General features: G+C 40.4%; 1 protein-coding gene across 3 annotated transcripts; it reads left to right on the top strand.

Annotated features, from left to right (window-relative positions):
• Nucleotides 1-1,601: 1,601 nt before the first annotated feature.
• On the top strand, nucleotides 1,602-21,694 carry pxk (PX domain containing serine/threonine kinase). 3 transcript variants are annotated; one of them, XM_055050145.1, is made up of 20 exons: nucleotides 1,602-1,867; nucleotides 4,363-4,413; nucleotides 5,795-5,842; nucleotides 8,210-8,396; nucleotides 8,542-8,619; nucleotides 9,451-9,524; nucleotides 9,959-10,033; nucleotides 10,604-10,708; nucleotides 11,523-11,624; nucleotides 11,700-11,861; nucleotides 12,124-12,241; nucleotides 12,318-12,396; nucleotides 13,436-13,484; nucleotides 13,560-13,637; nucleotides 14,543-14,629; nucleotides 14,730-14,793; nucleotides 16,152-16,211; nucleotides 16,387-16,413; nucleotides 17,028-17,056; nucleotides 20,632-20,738. In XM_055050145.1, the coding sequence occupies exons 1-19, from the start codon at nucleotides 1,763-1,765 to the stop codon at nucleotides 17,042-17,044; spliced, it is 1,566 nt and encodes a 521-aa protein (XP_054906120.1). In that variant the 5' UTR covers nucleotides 1,602-1,762; the 3' UTR covers nucleotides 17,045-17,056; nucleotides 20,632-20,738. The 3 variants fall into 3 exon arrangements, with proteins under 3 accessions (XP_054906120.1, XP_054906121.1, XP_054906118.1); XM_055050146.1 differs by lacking the exon at nucleotides 16,387-16,413; XM_055050143.1 differs by lacking the exons at nucleotides 16,387-16,413; nucleotides 17,028-17,056 and having other exon boundaries at nucleotides 20,632-21,694.
• Nucleotides 21,695-22,752: the final 1,058 nt, after the last annotated feature.

The following is a 22,752-nucleotide window of genomic DNA, read 5'->3' as shown; positions in this document are numbered from 1 at the left end:
CTTAAGGAAACAACATAAAATCCTCTTTGGAAAACACAGAGCACAACTTTCTTCTTTACAAAGCATAAACGAAAATCAAGTGGTGTCAGATTGTAGGGGTTGGGGGATTTCTCTTTACTCTTTGGCTAACGAGTCATTTTTCCTGCTGCCTCTAGACGCCAGCATGATGTGTGTTTGCAGTTACCCAGAATGCCCTGCGCTGGCCAAACACAGGAGGACAGCTCCTTAACACACTCCACATTCTTTAGTTTGTCCAACACCATACAGTTGCACATTCGACCACATATTTCTTTTCTGTTTCATTCTGCCTGGTAGCTGAAATAAACAACGTTCAAATTCAAAAATGCTTTTTCATCCCAATGGTAAATTAAATGTGTATCTCATTAATTCAAACTTCTTCAGAGTTATTCTGGAGAGTTATGGCTGCTGGCAGGAAGGATCTCCTGATCTGTTCCAGTGAATTTGAAGAAGCCTATGACTAAATAATAATAAATACACTGAACAAAAATACAAACGCCCCATGTCAAATAGATGAGTTTTATGAACATTGGGGTTACACAATATATAGAGAAACTCAAAATATATTTTCAGTAATAACTGATCTTCATATTGGCATTGATAACATCCTTGTATAAACATTTGTAACAGATTGACAGTCGTTTGAACATGATGGGGATCAGGTTGAAGAATTAGATTTTTCAGTGTCTTGTGTGTTTGCCAGCTGCGTCTCTCAGAGCAACACCTCTTTGCAAGGAGTTGATCAGTTTGTTTATGGAGTTGATCAGATTGTTTATGGAGTTGTTCAGACTGTCTCCATCAGTCGAAGACAAAAACGACTGTGGAAAAATAATAAAGTAAGGTTTTAAAAAATATATATAGAGAGAAAAAGGTAAGAGTGTCATTTTGTAACCCAGTTTTTGTCCGAGAGGTGTGTGAGATCATCAACCATTTAGCATGGTTAGCTTAGCTGCAGACTAGTGTTTGCCTCCATTTCACTAACAGTTAATGAATTAAGGAAAAATAATTACCAACATATTCATATATTGAACTTGTACCTTTTACCACTTGACAACAGATGAGTGAGTCAGCAGCAGCTCTAGCCCACATCCTCTCCTAAGTGAAATTAAAGCTGGAGTCACTTTTATATAAATATTTTTTATATATTAGTTAAAACTGTCATTATGTTGTGAAAGTATGTTATGCTTATTAATTTTGACAGGGAAAAACCAGACAGGGAAATGTGACTGTGGGGAATTGGAGACAATGGAACATATTATTTAGCATTGTAGGAATTACTGAATTCAGAATTCAGAGAAAACAAAATTAATTGTAGTACTATGAGAAGGAAATTTGGCATAGTCGATTTATTGCAAAAGATTCAGGAAGCAGAAGATAGCAGGATATATTTGATTTTTTTTTAAACAGTGCAAATTGTATAATAGGACATAATTTTTTCTCGTCATGTGGTTCACACTCCTTACCGGTAGGTGGCGGTAAAGCTGACTGAACGTTTTTTGCCAACCGCCAAATTAAAAAGTTTCTTCTGAAAAAGAAGAAAAAAAAAGAAAACTGTTGTTGATATTTATACTCCAGACCAACAGGTGGCGCTGTTGCTATGCCACAGCATTGACTTATGCTGGCTAGCAGTTCGGCTAACTGATAGCTGGCTGTTCGAACTCCTCGGGCGCTCAGCGGAGTTCCGTCTCGGTGTCACCGACAGACAAACGCTTTGGTTCCCAGTTCCACTGTCTATCCATCCGGGATGTCTCTCCTGGAGAAGTCCCCGACCCCCGGCAGGCTGTTGCTGGACGACACGTTGCCGCTGACAGCGTTGATCGAAGCCAGTCAGAACCTTCAGTCCCACACGGTGAGTGCTTACCTGGACTGACCCACCAGCAGCGTTTGGCGTCGGTCAGAGACCCTAACCCTGGGGCCCCGCTTCGGTGTTTCTCCAAGTCTGAAGAACTTCTCAAGAGACGGGTGGTTGCTGGTTCAAGTATCGGACTCCGCTGTGTGTGTGTAACTGCGCGGATGATCTTCAGATTAAACGTAGCTGTAAAAACCCAGTTTACGACTTTAACGCGTAATTCCTGTCGTCAGAACTTCATTAGAACCACCAGATTTACTCTTGGAGTCTATTTTCGGACGCTCTGACTGGGCAACTTCCTAGATACTTACCTGCTGATTTGCTCTGGAGAACGAAGCAGGACGGGACCCCCTGTCCGATAATAGGCCTAAGGCGCTGTTCGTTGTTGACAGTCTGGCGGGGATCAGCTGAGTTGGCTCAGCATGCTGATGTCAGGCCAGCCCTCCATAACAGAATCAGAACCTCTGCTCTCGGCCCGGTATGATCATCGTTACTGGACCTTTCCACCAGTGAAATCTGCAGAGATTATCCCTGCTTTTAGTTTCCATCCAGAGCCGGCCAAAGCCTTTTTGGGGCCCAATGCATATTTTCATTTGAGGGCCCATGTAACAAACAAACAAAAAAATAATAATGATAATTTGGATTTTGAGATGCATGGTGATATTTAAGTTTGCCAGTTTATTTTAACTATTGGAAAGCAACAATTATAGAAAAACACTGAATTTACAGTGAACAAGTTAAGAAGTTTAATGTCTTATATTTCTCCAACAGAGAAATCAGCCAACAGCAATAAGAGTTTATAATCGGTATCCCATTTGTGCACCAAATATAAAAGTATAGAAATAATTTTTTCTTTGTGTAATAGCTTTTAGGTTTGTATTCTCGGTGTTAATTAAAAAAAAGCATCATTCTAGGGGGCTCATATGCCTTGGGCCGGCTCTGTTTCTGCAGGTTCTCTGCAGATGCTGTCAGCATTAAAGACTTATCCAGTAAAACACCAGATTACTTCAGCAACACACAATAAAACACATGCTTTATTTGGAATGATCCATTTCTCTTCGCTGCTGCCTCCTCACACGTGCACATGCACGCACATACTTACACACATAAGGGAAAGGAAATGACATTACAGGACAGCACCCTCTTTAGGGAGTAGCATATCTAGAAGAGAAAAGGAGTGGAAATCCAGTCAGGTGTCATTTACTGTGTCTCCCATATGGAAGTGGGACAATGGACCAGAGCTAAATGGTGAATTATTTCTCTGTTGTTCCTAATCAATGTTTAATCAATCAGTCAAGTTTAATTTTACAGCACATTTCAGCAATAAGACAGTTAAAAGTGCTTTACATCATAGAGCACTAACTGGTTATCAAACCAATTGGTACTGGTTTGATAATAGGTGTTTTTAAATGAAGTTGGCTGGATGAAGCTGTTACCGAGACTCTGATGGACGACAGCAGGTTCAGGGACAGATTCTGACTCTGGGGATGGATTTGGGCTTGATGCGGAACCTTTTTCCTGGTTAAAGTTAACTGATGAACCTGAAAATGTAAAAGCTGCTGGGTTGGTGGACAGGACAGATTCCCCTTCAACCAGCAGTAGAAACCAACATCAAACTGGTTTCCAATCAGCGGCGACCTCAGGCAGTTCTGCTTGTCTGTTCCAGTAAATCTGTAGCTTCACAGGAAGTGATGTCAGCGTTTTTACTGTAATTCTAATGACCAGAACATTACGACAGAAACATAACCGTTGAGCCTCGGAGCAGCTGGCTTCCAGCTATGTTCCCCATGTATTATTTACATAATAGTCTTTTTAATTTGAAGAGTAACAGGAAATCTGAATATTATGGAAAAATGGAAGCATAATCTCATTATGAACGAAATCAATGAAACCATATTCTTGATTTGACTAATATTTTGAGATTAGATGCGTCCACAAGCTAAAAGGTTAAATATTTGTTCAGTTTTAGAAAGTGAAACTTTCATTCTCTAGAGTGAAATATTTCTTGTAATTTTGATGATTCTGGCTTAAAAAGAATGAAAACAAAAATTCAGCTTCTCAGGAAATTGAAATATTTTGATATTTTATAATCATGGAAAGTTGAGTGGAAGAAAAACTGGATTTTCAGGTTTGAAAATTATAACCTAATTTAGGTTTTGATGCATTTATTTATTTTGCCTTTTTTTCTATTTCCTCCCAAAAACACATACTTATAACTTTTATAAAGAGCAAAATAGTTTTTATTTTAGAAGGTGTGATTTCTCTGAAAACTTTTTAATTTAATTATCTTTTTATGAAATGTTTTTTTTTGCCTCTGAAATAATAAAGGATGATAAAACATGTCAAACATTTTCTATTTGTCATGACGGTTAAATGTCTGTGTTCAACCAATCACAGCAGCTCATAATAAATACTGTAAACTATTGGAATATACTAATGTGTTGAATTGGATTATACCGAATAAAGGAAATCCTGATGTCTTCTTTGTGTCCCAGGAGTACATCATCAGAGTCCAGAGGGGCGTGTCTTCAGACAACAGCTGGCAGGTAAACGCACCAATCACAGCCTCAGCTTACTCGTATTAGGAAGATCTCATGAAATGTGACTATAAATAAATGAATGATTAGTCTTGATGTCCTAATGCTTTTGATTCAGAGAGCCCAGAAACCAATGCATTCTTATTTCCAGCAAGGTTTTAAACATCCTGATAACTGTAAGCTGCTGTATTTAGTTTTTATATAAAATATATTCTTTTACATATTTGTTGAAAATGTCCATTTTGTGACAATTTGCTTTGAGACAGATAATCTGTGAAACAAATTGAGTTCCTCTGTCTTCTCCCAGTGCTGACAATAGCGGACCATAAACAACCAATCAGAGCCAGGAGGCGGGTCTTAGCGCTGTTAATAACAGTCTGCTACACTGCAGTTTGTGGATCCAGCTGTAAATGCTAAAGCTAGTTAGTATAGCCAGCAATGATGGTAGATAAACGGTTTCCCTCTTACGCTAAGTTTCTCCACCGTTAGCGCATTTATTGTTACGCACGTGAGATTGATTGACAGCATTAAGACCCTCCTCCTGACTCTGGTTGATTTTTATTAGGAGCGATACATTTCTTACTAGCTCAGGGTGCAGGTAGAGGAGAGCCATCTCCTCCCTGATAGATCACAGTTTATCTGTCTCATAGCAAACTGTCACAACATGGTGGCAGTTTTAATAAGTATGTACAAACCGTGTGTGCGTATGCGCGTGTGTGTGTATATGTGTGTACTATGGCTTTAAGCAACAAGTGTCTCCATTCCTCTCAGCTGCAGATGAATGGTGATGAAATACTGATCTAACAGGACGCTATCCTAGCATTAAATTCACATATCTGAGAATATTTTATGTCAATAGATATTCACAGTGCCGCAGTTGGTAGCACTGTTGCCTTGTAGCAAGAAGGTCCTGGGTTTGATTCCCGACTCCGAGGTCTTTCTGCACGGAGTTTGCATGTTCTCCTTGTGCATGGTGGGTTCTCTCCGGGTTCTCCGGCTTCCTCCCACAGTCCAAAAACATGACCGTTGGGTTAATTGGTCTCTCTAAATCCTCCCCAGGTGTGAGTGCATGGTTGTCTGTCTGTCTCTTTGTTGCCCTGCGACCGACTGGTGACCTGTCCAGGTGACCCCGGCTCTCGCCTGGAACGTTAGCTGGAGAGGCACCAGCATCTCCAGACCCCACTAGAGATAAGGATGTTAGAAAATGGATGGGATGGATGGATTTGGAAAATCTAAATTTTTCTCCAATCACTGTGCTTTAAACTGATGACAGAGCAGCCATCTTGTTTCACAGCTTGTATTTATGTACAGCCTTTAAATTCAGGTTGACTCTCTGACGTTATGATGGATCAATAGATATTAAGAAGCTGACAGAATGTGTTTCTTGCAGGTTATTCGCCGCTACAGCGACTTCGACATCCTGAACAGCAGCCTGATGGTGAGTTTCATGTTAACTGAAACAAACAATACATTAGCGGTGAAACGTTAATAAACTGTTAAGGGTTCCTAATTCTATGTGTTGGGTTAAAGCTGCTGTATGTATCTTTTATAAAAACAAAAAAGATTTTTTATATAGAGATTTTGACTATCATTATGTCATGACAGCTATGCTCACGAACCCAGGCTAGTTCAGGCTATGCTAACTAGTTGAAGCTAGCTTTCCATTCTACTCCTGGCGATAATCCCCAAAATGGCGCCAGCAAAACTTGTGGCAAAACACCAGAGTCATTTTGTTCAACAATAGTTTCATAATTGTTTTTTCAAAATGGTTTCTTTTGTTGAGTATTCATCACCCAAACAATGTAGACATCGTCATAATATAATACTTTTTTGAAATCTACTCCTAAAACTTAACCAAAGTATGATAAACTAATACTACTACTATAACCAATGAAATCTAAACTAAAACTAAACAATATTTAACTAATAAAAACTAGCAAACGAACTCTAAAATCTGACTAAAACTAACTGAATTGTTTGTCTGATTCATGTTATTATAGTTTAGTTTAGTTTAGTTTAGGGAAACTAAACTGTAATAACAAACCCAAATTTATCATAAACCAAAACTATTATAACCCAGTTTTGAACATAATGTGTGTTTTGCAAAGACTCGAAGTATAAAAACGAATCCTGATGAATCACTAGGAAGTGTTCTGTGGTAAAATGGCCGCATGGAGGAAGAAGAAAAGCGGTGCAGTAACCTGAGCTGCAACTTTCCAGGTCCGTTGGTCTGGGTTTTCCCACAGCTTCGTCTTGGCTAATCTGCGGCGCTGATTGACGGCGATGCAGACGGATTGCGACACTCAGGCCCCCTGCTTGATCCTGCAAAACAGAGTCTGAGTTCTGCTATTTTTATCTGTCCAAATCTGAACTTTGACATATTTTTTTAAGGCTGACTGATTTGTGCTCAGAAATATGCAGAATCACCGACCGGTAAATATTAACTCTGAGATTACGCTTTTAATCAGAGTGCAGAACCAGAACGTTAGAATGTGCTAAAAGGAAATGTAAAATCCAGATGCTTCACTTACTGGTGTGAAACTATGGAATACATTTAATAATCTCAGATTATGTGCTTTTTAGTGAGGTTTTTTAGAGCCTTAAAATATAAAATTATAAAATCTCATGCTGATTTGAAGACATACATGTAATGTGTTTAGATATCTTTCATTTGTGTAGACTGCTGTCTATGAAAAGAGTAGGGAAGTGTTAGCTTATTGCTTTATTTGGTGAATTTATTAGTTTATAAAATAGCCCATTATTTTGTTTCCTTTTTGGTGACGTAAGGGAAACAAATAAAACTAACCTTATCTAACTGCTTTTATTTAAACCAGAAAAGCATTCATGTCATTTTTTTTATTAATTCACTTCAAAATAAATATAAATAGCTCATATAACAACTAAAAGAAATTATGAATGAAAAGGAGGATAAAAAAAGGTTTAAACTTATATCTGCTCCCTATTCAGTCCTGCGGCTGCTAAAATAAGATTATTGCTGGCATCTAATCTGGTAGAGCTGAACAATAAATCAATAATGTATATTACAATGGAGTGTGAGGAATATCAATAGGTGACACATCTGATAGAATATTCAATATAAAGACCATTCACTGAACTCTGATCCAGAATCGCACAGCATTCTGGGAGATGTAGGCAGAGGAAAGACTTTAGCCGCTAAACCATATTGTTGAGCCCTATCACCTGTTTTTTTAATCATTTATTTGTATACAAGTGGTCCTTGTTTGAAACTGGAAATATTTCTTACTGACTTGTAAATTCAGGAAAGGTTCGATTGTAGCGCTTTGCAGCCAAACTTTAGTAGAACCGGGTCTTACCCTGGTATCTGGCCTGGTCTGCTTACATCAGGCATCTTATTTTATACTAAAGGAATATTTTGAATCTACAGACTTGAAAATCTAAGTTATCTGATTTGTTTTAACCCTTACTTGTTGGAGGAAAACTAGACACCCAGAGACATGGGGATGAACGGGCCCCGGGTTCAGATACTCGGACTGGACCAGAACTGCAGCATTTCTCTCCCGTTGGCCTGTTTTTTTGGTCACAATCACAGGAAGCTGGCAGTGTTTCTGCCCCTTTCCTGCTCTGGATTATCAGCGCAACTTTGAACTGGTGTCTTCATCCAGCACCGAGTCCGGCTTGTCTTGGGATCTGTGTTTGTTAAAGCTGCAGGATGCAACTTTTATAAAATATATATTGTTTTACATACTTGTTGAAACTGTCACTGTGCTAAATAGCTCAGGTTATGCTAAGTTAGCACCAGATCTGAATGACTTCCTGCTTTCAGGTGTGTGGAATCAGTCTGCCGCTCCCTCCAAAGAAACTGATCGGAAACATGGACAGAGAGTTTATAGCAGAGAGGCAGAGGGGACTGCAGGCCTACCTGGACTCCATTACCCAGCATCCCCAGATCTGCACTTCCCTGTTTGTCAAGAAGTTCCTCGACCCCAACAACTACTCAGCCAACTACACAGGTTGGTGCTCAGTTTTTATCTGTGAAGAACTTCTGCTTGCTAATTTCTGTGGTTCAGGAGCTCCTGAATTTCCTCAGACATGTAATCCCATCCTGAAGTGAAAATAGACTTGAGATGATGCAGTTTGTCTCTTTCTGTCTCTTAGAAATTGCTCTGCAGCAAGTCTCCATGTTCTTCAGGTCAGACCCAAAGTGGGAGGTACAGGAGCCCCTCAAAGATATGGGTAAGCATCGCTCTGATGGCGCCAACTGCTGCTGCACTCTGACCTCTCAGGCCGGGAAGTGCATTGGTGTCATGAGATTTATGTCAACTAAAAGTGAAATTATTTTACTGCTATTAAGAAAAACACACCAAACCTTTAAAATGTAATTTATAGTTTAAAAGTGGTTCATATTTTTTATGAATCTGTTGCGTCAAGTAAAACTTATTATCTGAATATTGTCCTGTACAGCAGAAACATTTCTAAACAGAAATAAAAACCTAGAATAGTATAAAAAGGTGAAAACAAAAGTTGATGTACATCCAGATCCTTCAAATTGTTGTAGAGAGAAAGTTCCTTTAGTTGATGTGAATTTGACTGATGTTAAACTCGTAGATCATGACAAGTTTTTCAGCTGCATTTAAAATGATCACCTCATTTTTATGAGAGAAAGCACAGAGAAATTGTAACATGTTTGGAAAAAATGGTGTCTTATTTTGATTGATGAATTCGGGCGCTGCAGACACAAGCTCTCCGATTAGAGTTCAGAAACTGACTGCTTAGAGAATAGAAATATATCCTTTGTTGTCCCACACTGGGGAAATTCAGCTGCACACAAAAATTCAAAAGTATTAAATAAACAAAATGTATAAATAACCAGATTATCATGTACTGTACAGCAAGGAGATGAAAATAACATAAAAATACCTTGCAGTTATTAGAAAAGTCTTACTTGGATGCAAGTGCATTTTAAAATTAAATATCTGCTTTTTTTGGTCAAATGTTGGTGGTATATTAACTAAAAACACAGAATTAATGCTGTAAAATTTTAAAATCTGTTTTGTAATTTTTCAGGATGGAGAATAAGGAAGAAATATTTTCTGATCAAAAATAAGGAGCAGCCTAAAGAGCGCTTCCTGCTGAGTTGGGTAAGCAGCACGACCGACTCTTCAGGTGTTCCTGTTGAACTCTGACCTCCGACAAAGGAGAACTCCTGAAGCATGTGGGTCAGTAGAGCATTGCAGCAGGATTCAATCGGGCTGATCCTCGTTCTTATTTGTCCCTCGGAGCGAAAACGCTGTAAAACCTTCTGAGAAACTTTAAAATCTCTCTTTTTTGAATCAGCTGAAAGTCGCTGTACCGATTAGTTCAGGGTGAATCCGACAGAACCGCCTCCGTTCATGGATCCTGACTGCTTGGGTCTGATGTTTCTGTCCATTCTTGATTTAAATCTTGCAAACGCAGCTCAGCTTTATCTTTGTTGTGTTTGAAACCGGACAAAGTACCAAGTTAATCCTTTAAATCAAAGAACAGAGAAACAGCAGCCGGTTTTCTGTTTGACCGCCTGTTTTTGTGTCTGCAGGTGGATCTGGGTCCTGATAAGTTCCTCTCAGACAAAGACCTGCAGTCGGCCCTGAAGCTGCTTTCCAACCCCTCTGTAAGCTCTCTGCTCTCTGAATCTGGTTTGATATCGTTCAGTTGTTTTCGCTCTGCAGTTCTCAAGTTCCTGTTATCCGGGATTTGAAGTGAAAATGGTGGAAACTGCTGCGTCGCGACTGTTTCTGCAGTTTCCTCTGACACAATGAGCCGATAAACCAGCAGCGCTGTGAGAAGTGATTCCCTGCTTTTGCTTTTTTCTTACTGCGTCTGTAAGGACAAAAACTGCAGAGTCATCAGAATCCTGCTAATAAGCACAGCAGCGAACCGGGTCAGAACTCATCCTGGGATTTCTCTTTGCAGTGCACTAAACCCCCATGTTCTTCAAATCTAACAAAATTGGTGTCATGTGTTAGTGCAGCAAAATGTTTCTTGTCAGTTTAAAGGTATTAGTAAATGTTTCCAGAGGTCATGAAAGGTCAACCTTCCACCTTCTCAAAAACTAAATTCAACTCAGCAAAAATTCTGCTGAAGTTCTGGAAGCCCAGGTTGCTCTGATAGAACCTTGGGTTCTGGGCAAGGCTGTGACTCTGACCAGCCCGGCCGGTAATCACGGTTGGTTCTTTTCCAGACGCCGTATCTGAGTCCGCTGCTGTTCTCCAGCACCAGCGAGTCTTCAGCTCTGCTCATCCGGCCCTTCAGTGAAAGAGGCTCCCTGAGGGACCAGATCTGCAAGGTAACGGGCCTCCTGCTGCATGCGCCGCCTCTCCAACAGAACCGGTACCTCTCTGACAACTGGGCCGGACCGACTTTAGCTGCTTTGTCAAACACACATTTTCTGTTGGATCAGTTCGAAAGATTTATTTCCCCCCAGAGTTGGTTTATGTTTTCTCCAGGTTGCTGTGCAGAACGTTGGACCTCTGCGGTCCAGACCAGAACTCTGTGGGTTCGGATCTGGACTCTGGAGGCCAAACTGCCCATTGAACCTGTTCAATCTGAACCAGTTTAATGTGAACCAGTTCAATCTGAACCTGTTCAATCTGAACCAGTTTAATGTGAACCGGTTCAATCTGAACCAGTTTAATGTGAACCAGTTCAATCTGTGAATCTGAACCTGTTCAAGTTGTACTTCTCATTTCTCCCTCTAGCGTGTTTGTTATGGTTGCATTTACCCAGAATTCCCTGCTCTGTAGTCCATTTCCTGCTTTAGAGATGATATCCGGCCCCATATTAATGAAAACGAACTGCTAAATCCAAATAAAGAACAGGTTAAAAGACGAAAATGCAGTTAGAGATTTCTCTTTTTCTCTCCTGTTATTTTCTGGTAAAACTTAACGCATTGTCCGCTGCTCAGCATGAAACATGGCAGATTTCCAGAACTACTGCAACCACTTTTAGCGCTTCCTGTGGAGCAATTTTGTGGCTTTCGGGACAAACTGCCAGAGTAGAATAGGGGCCTGGCTAGTTGAGGGGTTTGAGATGGATGTGGTCCGGATGTTTTCTTTCTATATGAACCTGAAATAAGTCTTCCTCTATCTGGATGTGTCCAGGTGAAACCCAGAGAGAGTCACCTGAAGAAGTACTGCAACCCCAAGAAGAGCCAGGGCCTGGAGCTGGAGCAGATCCAGCTGTTCGGCCGTCAGATCCTGGAGGTAAACACCACACCTGCATGCAACCGACCCGAAACGGCGGCCCGCCGCTGCAGCTGTCTGTCTCTGTGTGTTCAGAGCTTGAAGCTTCTCCACGACAGCGGCCTGTTCTTCGGCCATCTGCACGCCTCCAACATCTTGGTGGACGACGGCGTGTGTCGGCTGGTGGATGTGGAGAACGGCATGCTGGGAGTTCCCTCTGTCCTGAGGCCGGCCTTCACGCAGCTGAGGAAGATCAACGTACGTGAGAATGACCTTTATCCTCATCTGTGGGGTTCCTCAAGGCTCCGTCCGTGGGCCACTTCTGTTCCCGTTAAACATTCTGTTTATTTATGGCGTTAAGATGCAGTTAGTCAGTGCGCGGCGCAGCGCTGCTCACCATCGTATTGCGTTCAGCACAGACTATTTACAGGAAGTGAAAATAAAACTACAAACAGCAGCAGATTTATGAAGCATGAAGCTGTGATCAGATCACAAAACCACCTTCTGTTTCCACCTTCAGACTACAGAAAGCATCGACGTTTTCTGCTTCGGGCATTTACTATACGAGATGACGTACGGCCAGCCGCCGGACAGCGTCCCAGTGGACCAGTTCCCGTCCGTCCCCCATGCCGCCGTGGGTCTGTATCGCCACTTTAATGTGGATCAAACATCCTATCGGCTCTGCACCATGTCTGACTCCATGTCTGTGTTCAGTGTCGGTTCTGCAGTCCATCCTGTCCACAGACGCCTGCAAGAGCGGCATGCCGACGGTGCCGGCGCTCATCCAGACTCCGTGAGTCCAGATCCGCTGCAGATGCACAAGAAATATTTGTTTTCATTCTCAGTGTTTCAGGCTTAAAGGAAAATGAAGAAAATTAAAACTTAAAGTATTCTTGTCAAATAAAAATAAAAGAAAGGATAATTAAAACAGACATAAAAATGGATTAACTCAAATATCTGGCATTTTTAATTTAAATATAAATTTGTATGTGATCAGCAAATACACAACAGACGTTGCAGAACTGAATAATCTGAGATACACATGTGAACCGAATTTCTGTTAGTGACCAAAACAAAACAGTATGGACACTGAAATAACAGAAGAAAAAATAAATAAAAATATTACAGAAAATCAACCAATATTTTTAAAAATAAACTAATGAAATAGGCAGGGACAAAAATGACGGTGCCTCTCAAAAATATAGAGATTAACTGCAGGAAATTATCAAACGAAACTGTCGGCTGGTCAGTTGGCCTAGTTAAAGTTCAGCCAGTCGTCGCTGTGCTCTTTGGTGAAGCCCAGGAGAAAGTTAACCAGCAGGTTAAAGGTTAAATTATATATAATCAAATATTATGAAATTAAATACTATTTAATTATTACATTTTGGAAAAAGTTTAATGCAAAGAAAGAAAAAAATTTAAGTCTGCTTCCACACCTGCAGAAAGAGAAAAACAAATGCAACATCACTGAAAAGTACACAGTGTAGTTACTCCAAGCAAACAAAAATGCAACAAAAAATATTAAACATAAAACAAATGTTTGCATAAATATCCTCCCCCTTTAAAGACACAGTAGAGAGGAAAGACCCCAGAATCATCAATGCACCGATTCATCAGCACCAATTTCCTTAATTTTAGGAGATCTTTGATCCGCTGATTCTGAAATATGAAGCCGATATTATCCATCAACATTTTGTACCTCAGCAAAGGTCTAAGAATCAACCTCTGCAGTGAGATTGTGAAGGCCCACCAGGTCTTCTCTGTATGTTTTAGGTTAACAAATGCAATTTGTGCAGCAGCAGCAAAATGTACTTTTGTTTTGCATCTTTCAGGCTCTTCAGTGATGTCAAGCTCAAACACTCAGAAAAACTACAGATAAAGGTGAGAATGGGACGAGAGCTAAAAGCATCATAGTTTGAGAAATGATCAGAAACTTGACCGACTGTTCTCCGTCAGGTTCCCAGCCGCTTGAAGGAGGCGCTGAAGTCGGCAAAAGGGAGTTTGGAGAAGCGGCTGCATGAAGAGCAGAGGATGGTGAGTTCTGCTGGGTTTGGTGGCCACACAGTTTTCACTTTGCAGACGTGGTTAGCAGTTTTCTGGATAACCTGAGTTACTACAGAAACAAAACTGAAGTTAATATCTGAAGAGGAACCATCTAGAGTCAACACACAGCTGCAGTTATTACAGCTGAAAACTAAAGATCAGGCTAAAATTTGAGTCTGAACCTTCAGAACCACATAAAGACAGTTACAAAGTTGGCCTTCTGTCACCTGAAGAACATTTCCATGATTAATGGACTGATGTCCCAACAAGACCGAGAGAAACTCATCCATGCTTTTATCTTAAGTTGCATCAATTACTGCAACAAGTCTGCCTACGAAACAATCAATCCTCCCGCTGCTGCTGGCGTTCTGACCAAAACCAGGAAGATGGAGAACATCACCCAGTTCTAAAGTCCCTCCACTGGCTCCCTGTAGCTCAGAGAATAGACATCAAAATGCTGCTGGTGGTTTATAAATCACTGAACGTTTTAGCACCACAATACATTAACAATCTACTGCTGCTGTTGTATCAACCTTTCACTCCCTCAGGTTCTGGTTCTGCTCTGCATCCCCAGAACCAAAACAAAAGAGGAGAAGCAGTATTCAGCTTCTATGCATCACAAATCTGAAACAAACTTCCAGAAAACTGCAACACAGCTGAAACACTGAGTTCCTTTAAATCTAGTCTAAAGACCCAGCTGTTGAGTTGCTTCTGAAACATTAATCAATAATCTGATGTGTAAAAATGACAAAATGTAATGTTTCAATTGCTGACTTTGAATTATTTCTCTGAGTAAGTGCTTTTTATTATTTAAAGCACTTCGAACTGCCTTGTTGCTGAAATGTGCTGTACAAATAAACTTCAGTGATTGACTGAGTGGTTCTGTCTTTCTGCAGCTGCATCAGCACCGGCGGCTGACCCGAGCTCAGTCTCACTACGGCTCCGAAGAGGAGAAGAAGAGGAGGAAGATCCTGGCGAGAAAGGTCAAACACGGAGCAACTGCTAAGCGCCTGCTGCTCAGTTTCAGAGTTTATCTGACCATTTGGAGCAGAAACGTTTCTGAAGCCGTTTTTGTCTCTGCAGAAATCCAGACAGTCGACGTGTGAGAACGAAGAAGACGTCTCTGTCCGAAACAACAACAACTCTGGTAGGTCACGACCTCTCACTGCTTCCTTTACCTCAACATTATTGAAACGAAGCAGCCAAAAAATACTTACCAGAATAAAAAATGTATATAAGAACAACAAAAATCAGTCATACCATGGTGTCAAAATGAGGAATGTTAATCATCTTATGAAATTTTACTTTTTGTCTTTTAACACATCAGCATCAAATAATTATGAGCAGCAGGATTCTGAAATGAACTGATACAGAACCAGATAAACTGATACAGAACCAGATAAACTGATACAGAACCAGATAAACGGAGCTCCTCTGATCTTAATTACGCTATTGAAGCTTTTTTTTCCATTTAAACGCCAATTTTCTTGTAATTTTGCGGTTTCTTTTGATAATTTTACATCTTGTTTTGGTTCATGTTATGACTTTATTCTTGTAATTTAAAAAAAATCTACCTTTCTGACTGTCCCTAATAATCTGTCATAACATTAACATATTTTTGCTTCTGTAAAATTAAAAGATTTTTTGATCATAACATCTGATATTATGATGTCAAACTCATTTTTCAGTTTGACATCTTTTATTTCAGGTCCAATATATACATTTTCCAAATAAATTTTATGGCACTAATTTAGCTGCATAGTTTGTTTTGTAAAGGAAGAGATGAAAAAGGGCGAATCAACTCAGACATGAGCTCCCCCTGTTGGAGGAGTGAGGCAATGAATAACTACAACCAAGTTGCAACTTGATGTCGCAGATTTTTAGCTATCAAACTGTCAACACAAAACGGTAAATCTGAAATTAACGCCTGATATAAAAGAACAAAAAGTGATGCAGTGTTTTGCTACTAATTGTCAAAACTACAACCACTAGATAACAAGATCAGCAAAGTTTTAATTAAAAAACAAAAACGAGAGTGAGGTCAGTTATGCTAGCTTGGCTTTGTAGATGTTCTGCAGAATTCTGTGTTTTGGTTCAGTTAAAAAATAATGGAGCTCACACACCAACCACTTCTACGTTCAGACGATCCCTTATTAATGATCACAAAATAAACGTCAAGCCTGAAAACATACATTTTACTGTACTGAATGTTTTTTTTTTTAATCCTGTGCGCTAGTGGAGCTGTTGTCAGTCAGTTGCTACGACAACGGGAATGTGCACAGCGCAGCCAACACAGACGAACAAGTAAAAAATGGTCTTGAGTTGTTTTTTATCCCTTCCTTCTTCCCTTTCATAACACCTGAGCTATGGAGCTAAATTGGTGCCATAACTGAAACTTCAGTAACATTAAATGTGTCTATATCCTGAGGAACTGCCTCCCCCTTCGAGGCCAGAGGTCATGACCCCTCCTCTCCCATCTTAGGTGTGTTTTTCTGTCTCCTCCAGGTTCAGGAGCCAGTTCACCTCCCACCTGTCCTTCTTCCCCCACCCCTCCTCCTGCTACAGGTACACCTGTCTCTCTGTCTCTTTAAGGGTTGGGCAGACTGTAGCGCCCCCCGGCTGATGGAGGCTGTGTTGCAGCTCAGATCAGTTGCAACATGCGTGTGTTTGGATTTGAAACCTTGCATGTGTGATTATGAAGTCTAACTGGATTTGTCTGTGTGTCTCCTGTCCCACCAAGGCGTCTCCAGGCAGGTGTCCTCCTCTGGTGTGTTTTATTAGATGAACATTCTATCTAAGCAGCCGAACTTATCTAGCGTTCTGCAAAAGTATTCACACCCAGCAACAGTTTCCAAATACTTCAGTACCGAGGGAGTGTAACGGCTTGGATTCCCCTGAGTAAAACCTGGACCGTTTTCTTTTATCTATAAACTTTAAATTCTAAGGAATATTTAACTGGTACTGGAAGACATTTTAAATATCCAAAATAAATCAACAAAACAGCAAATAAAATGAATTATAAAGTGTCTGTAAGCAAAATTGTCCTTTAAAAAGTCTTAGTTGACACCAAAACACCACATTGAAGACTTTTGTCAACCAATTTTTGGTAAAAAGAGAAAAATGGTAAATCAAGCAAATGGAAATTGAACTTATTTTAACTTATCATGTGATCAATTGATTTATTGTTTATTGGGATAAGACAAAGATGTGAATACTTTTTTCCAGCGGCTGGATCCAGAGAATAACTAAGATGTTTCTAGAAATTCTGGCTGCTTAGAAAGAACCATGGCCTTCCTCCACTTCCTGGTGGTTAAACCTCGATGCTGATTGGTCCGATGACGCGATAACGGCCATCTTTTCCCTCTCTCTCCTCCACTATAGAGCATGCTCCGTTCTGACCGTGTCTTTGGGTAAAGTAAAATAAACCGAATGTTATTGATGATGGCCGTCTGTCGGTTTTTAAAGCCGTCGTATGCCCTGATCTGAGAGCAAGTATCTGATCTGTTAGCGCCAGAAGCTGAAAATGATGACTGGGCTCAAACAGCGCACACACAACAATTCACGAGCGATTGCTCCCATCAGGGCGTACGCTTTTAAAAACCTCACAATCTCCAACGGCGTCCAGCTTGCTTTCTCCTGTTCCCGTTGCAGATTGTGATCCGTCTCTGCATGGCTGTCTGTGTGGAGTCAGAGGAATTTTTTTAGACCTTCCTCATTAGGAAACCTATTCAACTTCAGTTTATTTGCTCTGTTATCTCAGAATTATTTTGCATCCACTCATTTTATTTTTGTGCTAAAACTAATATTTATTTTAAAGTTTTTTTTTAATGTTTTGGATGCAGTTTTCTGCATCTTTAAACTGTCAGAGAGAATAAAACTGAGCAACTGTGTGAATCAGATCTGCAGAGCCTCAACATAGTTGGACCTTAAGATGTTTTTAAGCCTTAATAGCAGAAACATTTATATTGTTTTATCATCAGACATGGCAGAAAACACAAGTTCTGTTCAAATCAGATTTTTGCATTTTAAACATTTTTATCTCAAAGATATCATTTAGGCAGCATTTTAAAGTTCAGTAGAACTTTAATAATAAACAAACATAATTAGCAGTGGTGATCACACTGATTTTTCATCCAGTGTTTAGCTAACTTAAAGGTGTTTAGTACAGTTAGCTTCCCTTAAATTAATTTTTCCAGTTAAACTTTAAAATGCTAATTTACTCTGCTGTTTTGTAAACTTTCAACTGGATGAAATTTGACACCTGTGTTGAAGGATTGTTGATTCTTCAAGTAGTCAGTGATTTATATTCACTCTCTTATTTTGAAGACGTTTATGCAGCAGTTCTGTTTCGTCTTCTCACATTGTCTTTTTTTCCCTCCCCAACAACTTCATGTCACTGGAACAAAATAAATATTGACAGTAGAGAACAGGATAAAAACATAAATACAGTATATAAAGGTGGTATAGAAGATATAAATATGTCAAATTGTTGAGGAGGCTTGCAGTCTTTGAAGGGCAAATATAATTTGAATTGACATTAGAGCTTTAGCATTAGCTTCCACTAAATACCATGGTGTTGTAACGCATTAGCCAGACTAATGTTTATGCACTTTAGGGGTTAGCGCTGCTGGGTTCTGAGTTAGTGGTGCCCACAGTTAATGATTAGAGTATTTTTATGTGAACTAGAAGTTAAAAAGGATTTTAGAGAGATGCTTGAGTCTGAACGTTCGGAAAGGCAGCGACAGTCATCCTGCAGTCAGTTGTACCTAAAAACTCAGTTTCATTCTTTCAACAGTGTTTCAGGAGATGTTCTGAGGTTCCTGGCTGCGCCCATCTTGGTTTATTTTTGTTGAGGCATCCTTTTAATGACGATTCATCCTGGAGAAAGTTTCTGCTGCTTTCTGAGGGATGAACAGGAAAGCCAGCAGAGCACGAGTTTCTCCAGGCCAAGCGCCGCCCGTCAAGCTGCTGGCTGAAGTTGGAACCCCCACCTTCTTCAAACATCATAGCATTGCTGTCAAACGTTTATGCAACTAAATTGTTTGTTTTTACCGCTATTATATTAAAGATAAAAGTTTCCAGAGGTCGTCATCAATATAAAAATACAACATTTTTGCTGCGCAATCACAGCTGAGTTGATCGACACCAAATTAGTTTAATTAATAGATCTGAGCTGGGGTTGACCTCTGGTGACCTCTGGAAACTTGTTTTAATACCTTCAATAGCAACACAAATGAAAATTTGGTAACACTTTATTTGAAAGGGGTGTGCAAGAAACTGACGTGCCACAGTCACAAACATGAAGGAGTCGTCATGAATATTTGACTGTTGTCATAAAGTGTGAATATGTAAATAATTACATTTTAATGCAAAGTTGCATTTCAACTTGTATTTAAAAGTTTATTGAAAGTTCAAAGTGAACCTGCAGAAGGGGGCCGTAAAGATAGATAAGACGAGATCGGCTTCACATAAAAGTATCGGTCGATCAGCCCTAATTAGCAGTGTTGACTTTGCATTAAAAGTGTCATTATTTACCGAATGTCACCTCATTCATAAAAACCTCTTTATGCTATGAGTGTTCATGTTGGCTTTTTTCACACCCCTTCAAATAAAGTTCCACAGAAAACATTTTTTTTGCAAACATTTGACACCAATATTGTCACATTTGAGTAATTCCAGGGGACTAGTTGACCCTTTGACCTTTAAGCTTTCATTAATTAGGCTTTCAAAGCAAAAGCAGCATAATTGTAGTCAAGCTGATTGACACCAATTTTGTTAGACTTGAGGAAGGTGGAGAGAAAACTTCACAGAGATGTCAAACCTGCTGGATGTTCTGCCGCTGCGCTGCTTTTAGCTTCACGTTTTGCTTTTTTGAGTTCGGACGCTGGCTTCTCCTCCGCTGTGAGAAGGCAAAACGACTAAAACTCACAGCGAGACCAGCGGCTCTTAAAAGCTAAAGCCCGGTTCGCTCCTGCCGTCCGTCTCCTCAGGAGTAGTCCGAACTTCCTGGTTCAGAAAACTTGAAAGTGTCCAGAATGAAAACTGACTCTGTGGTTCAGTCTGCGCTGCTGAGGCAACATTTAAATCTGGATTTAAATGTTGCAGTGCGCTGAGGGTGGATGGAGTTCAGTTCTGCTGATTGTCTCTGGGAGCCGCTTTCAGAAAAAAAATCCACCTGGAAAACTTCCTCAGTTCCACTTTGAATGATCAAGAGAAATGCTTTCACCATTATGATGATAATGGTGTAATAATAATGCAAGGACGCATTATCAATTATCAATAAACTTTAAATTCTAGTGAACATTCAGCACTGGAACTGGAAGATGTTTTAAATATCCTAAATAAAAAAGGAACAACAAATAAGATGAATTATGGAAACTCTGTTAACAAAATTATCCTTGAAAAAAGAGCCAGTTGAGACCAAAACACCAGACTGAAGACTTTATAGTTTATTTATAGTTACTTCCTGCCCTAAATGAATTCATCACTGATATAAAGTGACTGGTGGCTGTTTTAATTAATACTCCATTAACTACCAGGCTAAATTGTCTGGACACCACTCAGAACAATCTGGGTGCCAAAAGCTGGTACCGAACTCAGGCACCAATTGTTGATGTCAAATACTGGAACCAGTTGTTGACTCTAAACATTGGTACCAATCACCAAACGTTTGTCCCAAACTTTGGCACCAAGCACTGGTACCAAGGCACCAAATGTTGGTACCAAACGGTGGTCCGGATAATGACGGCCCGGCAGAAAATATGAGAAGGGAAACGTAGAGAAGAACCAGATAGATCTGTAGAAAATGAAGATCAGGAGCTGAAGTCAGAAATGTTTCCAGTCCCATCAGATTCTAAAGGTCCATCTGCAGCCTGAATCCAGAACCAGACTCTTAGTGACTGCAGCTCCCAGTGAAACCAGCAGCAGCTCCCAGTGAAACCAGCAGCAGCTCCTCTCTAACGCTCCTTCCTCTCTGTCGCTCCAGGGTCGACTCCTCCTCCTCCTCCTCCTCCTCTTCCTCTGGCTCCGCCCCCACCCACAGCGCCCGGCTCTTCCTCCTCTCCTCCTCCTCCTCCGGGTCGGGCCGCGCTGCTCAGCTCCATCCAGACCTTCAGCAAAGGCAAGCTGAAGAAGGCCGACACCGCCGACCGCAGCACGCCGCGGTTCTGACCCGAAGCGTTGCCGCGGCGACCAGCCGTCCGCACTGTGCTCGCTCCATCCCAGAGATGTGAAAACAATCGGAGAGAAAAAGAATCCAAGTTCCCTACATCTCGTCCTGCTTCTGCTGCCTTTTAGCTGTTTTAGTCTGTCGCTGCGAGGAAACGGGTCAGAACTGCACAATCTCCAGCAGCCGTCGATCTCTGGCGTTTTTTTGTTTTTAAAAGAGCGAGACGTCTGGATGTTGTTGGGACTTTTCTTTCAGCAAACCAGAGTCCAGTAGCGATCAAAAAAACGTCCAGAAATCTGCTGATTCTTCATTTCAAATCAATTTTATTCCCTTTTTTTTTTTTTTTTTTGCACATTAAGAAAATCCGAAAGGGGTAAATTCCTCCCTTTTTCTATAATTTACAACAAAAGGTCCAATCTTAGAGTATTGACTTATTAATGAAGTTGTGACATGAGGAGAAATAAAGTGAATATTTTATGTGTTGAATGTCCAAACTCAGACAGATGGATGTCTTCCAGCTGATGCTGGACGAAACCGACGGAAACAATCGACAGTAGACAGCATTCTCCCTCCATACAGCCGATCTGCTCTGAAGTTAACCCTCAGCTGTGTCTGTCGGGCGTAGTTAACCCTCAGCTGCGTCTGTCAGGCGTAGTTAACCCTCAGCTGTGTCTGTCAGGCGTAGTTAACCCTCAGCTGCGTCTGTCAGGCGTAGTTAACCCTCAGCCGCGTCTGTCAGGCGTAGTTAACCCTCAGCCGCGTCTGTCAGGCGTAGTTAACCCTCAGCCGTGTCTGTCAGGCGTAGTTAACCCTCAGCCTTGTCTGTCAGGCGTAGTTAACCCTCAGCCTTGTCTGTCAGGCGTAGTTAACCCTCAGCTGTCTGTCGGGTAGTTAACCCTCAGCTGTCTGTCGGGCGTAGTTAACCCTCAGCTGCGTCTGTCAGGCGTAGTTAACCCTCAGCTGCGTCTGTCAGGCGTAGTTAATCCTCAGCTGCGTCTGTCAGGCGTAGTTAACCCTCAGCTGCGTCTGTCACGTCCAGCACGTTGGATAGATGAAACCTTACAGGATGTTCGTTATGTCCAACAGTTGTTGAATGTTAATTTCAGAGCCCAGAAGTCGTTTTTCATGCAGTTTTGTTCAAATGTTTTATTTTTTTGTGCCATATGGATTACATCGTGCCGATGGAGATCTTGAATGTTTTTTTTTTTTACTGTATGTGACAGTTTCGTACATAGAGGACTTTATATTCAGCTCCTGTGGTGATGACGACGGCCACGTTGGAGACAGGCTTTTTGTTTGAAATCAAACCAAGTTCTTGCTAGAATCCTAAATGATTTATTTTGGATCAGTGCAATCCGGGCTGGTCCAGAACCGTCTTTAAATGATCTCAGAATGATCTCTGTGCAGCACTTTCGAGGTTCGGTCCAGATTACTTTTTATTCACAGAGGCAGCATTGAGCTACATACTATGAGAAGTTTACTGGATTTACAGTTGATTTTTTTCTCTTTTTTTTGAGTAAATACATTTTAAAAATTGCTTTATGTGAATGAAAACTAGCCTAAAAAACGGTTCAGGGAAACAATGAGTCGTGTATTGCACATGCTTGTATTTGATTGCACCATTTGATGGGGTGAATTTAAAATGCTTAAATAAAAACAGATTTCTTTACAATACCTTCTGTCTCCTTCTAATTGGTGTTTTTATATTTGATAATTTTAAGAAAACTGGAAATTTAAACTTTTTATATATTTTAAAGGTGTCAAATTCTTAATGCAAAAATTTAATTTGGAAATCAATATTAATTTTTTATTTTATTTTGTGTTTATTAAATTGTGAAATAATTCAAACTGATTTTGTGTTTTTCATATTTAAGCCTAACGAATTCATAATGTGATACCAGACAGCTAAGCAAAATATTTGAAATATTTTAAACAGAA

The sequence above is a fragment of the Poeciliopsis prolifica genome, unplaced genomic scaffold (genome assembly GCF_027474105.1).
Source record: "Poeciliopsis prolifica strain line A6 unplaced genomic scaffold, Auburn_PproV2 SCAFFOLD030, whole genome shotgun sequence".
Taxonomy (NCBI): domain Eukaryota; kingdom Metazoa; phylum Chordata; class Actinopteri; order Cyprinodontiformes; family Poeciliidae; genus Poeciliopsis; species Poeciliopsis prolifica.
The sequence above is the reverse complement of the archived record's forward strand: the minus strand, read 5'-3'. Positions and strand labels throughout refer to the sequence as shown.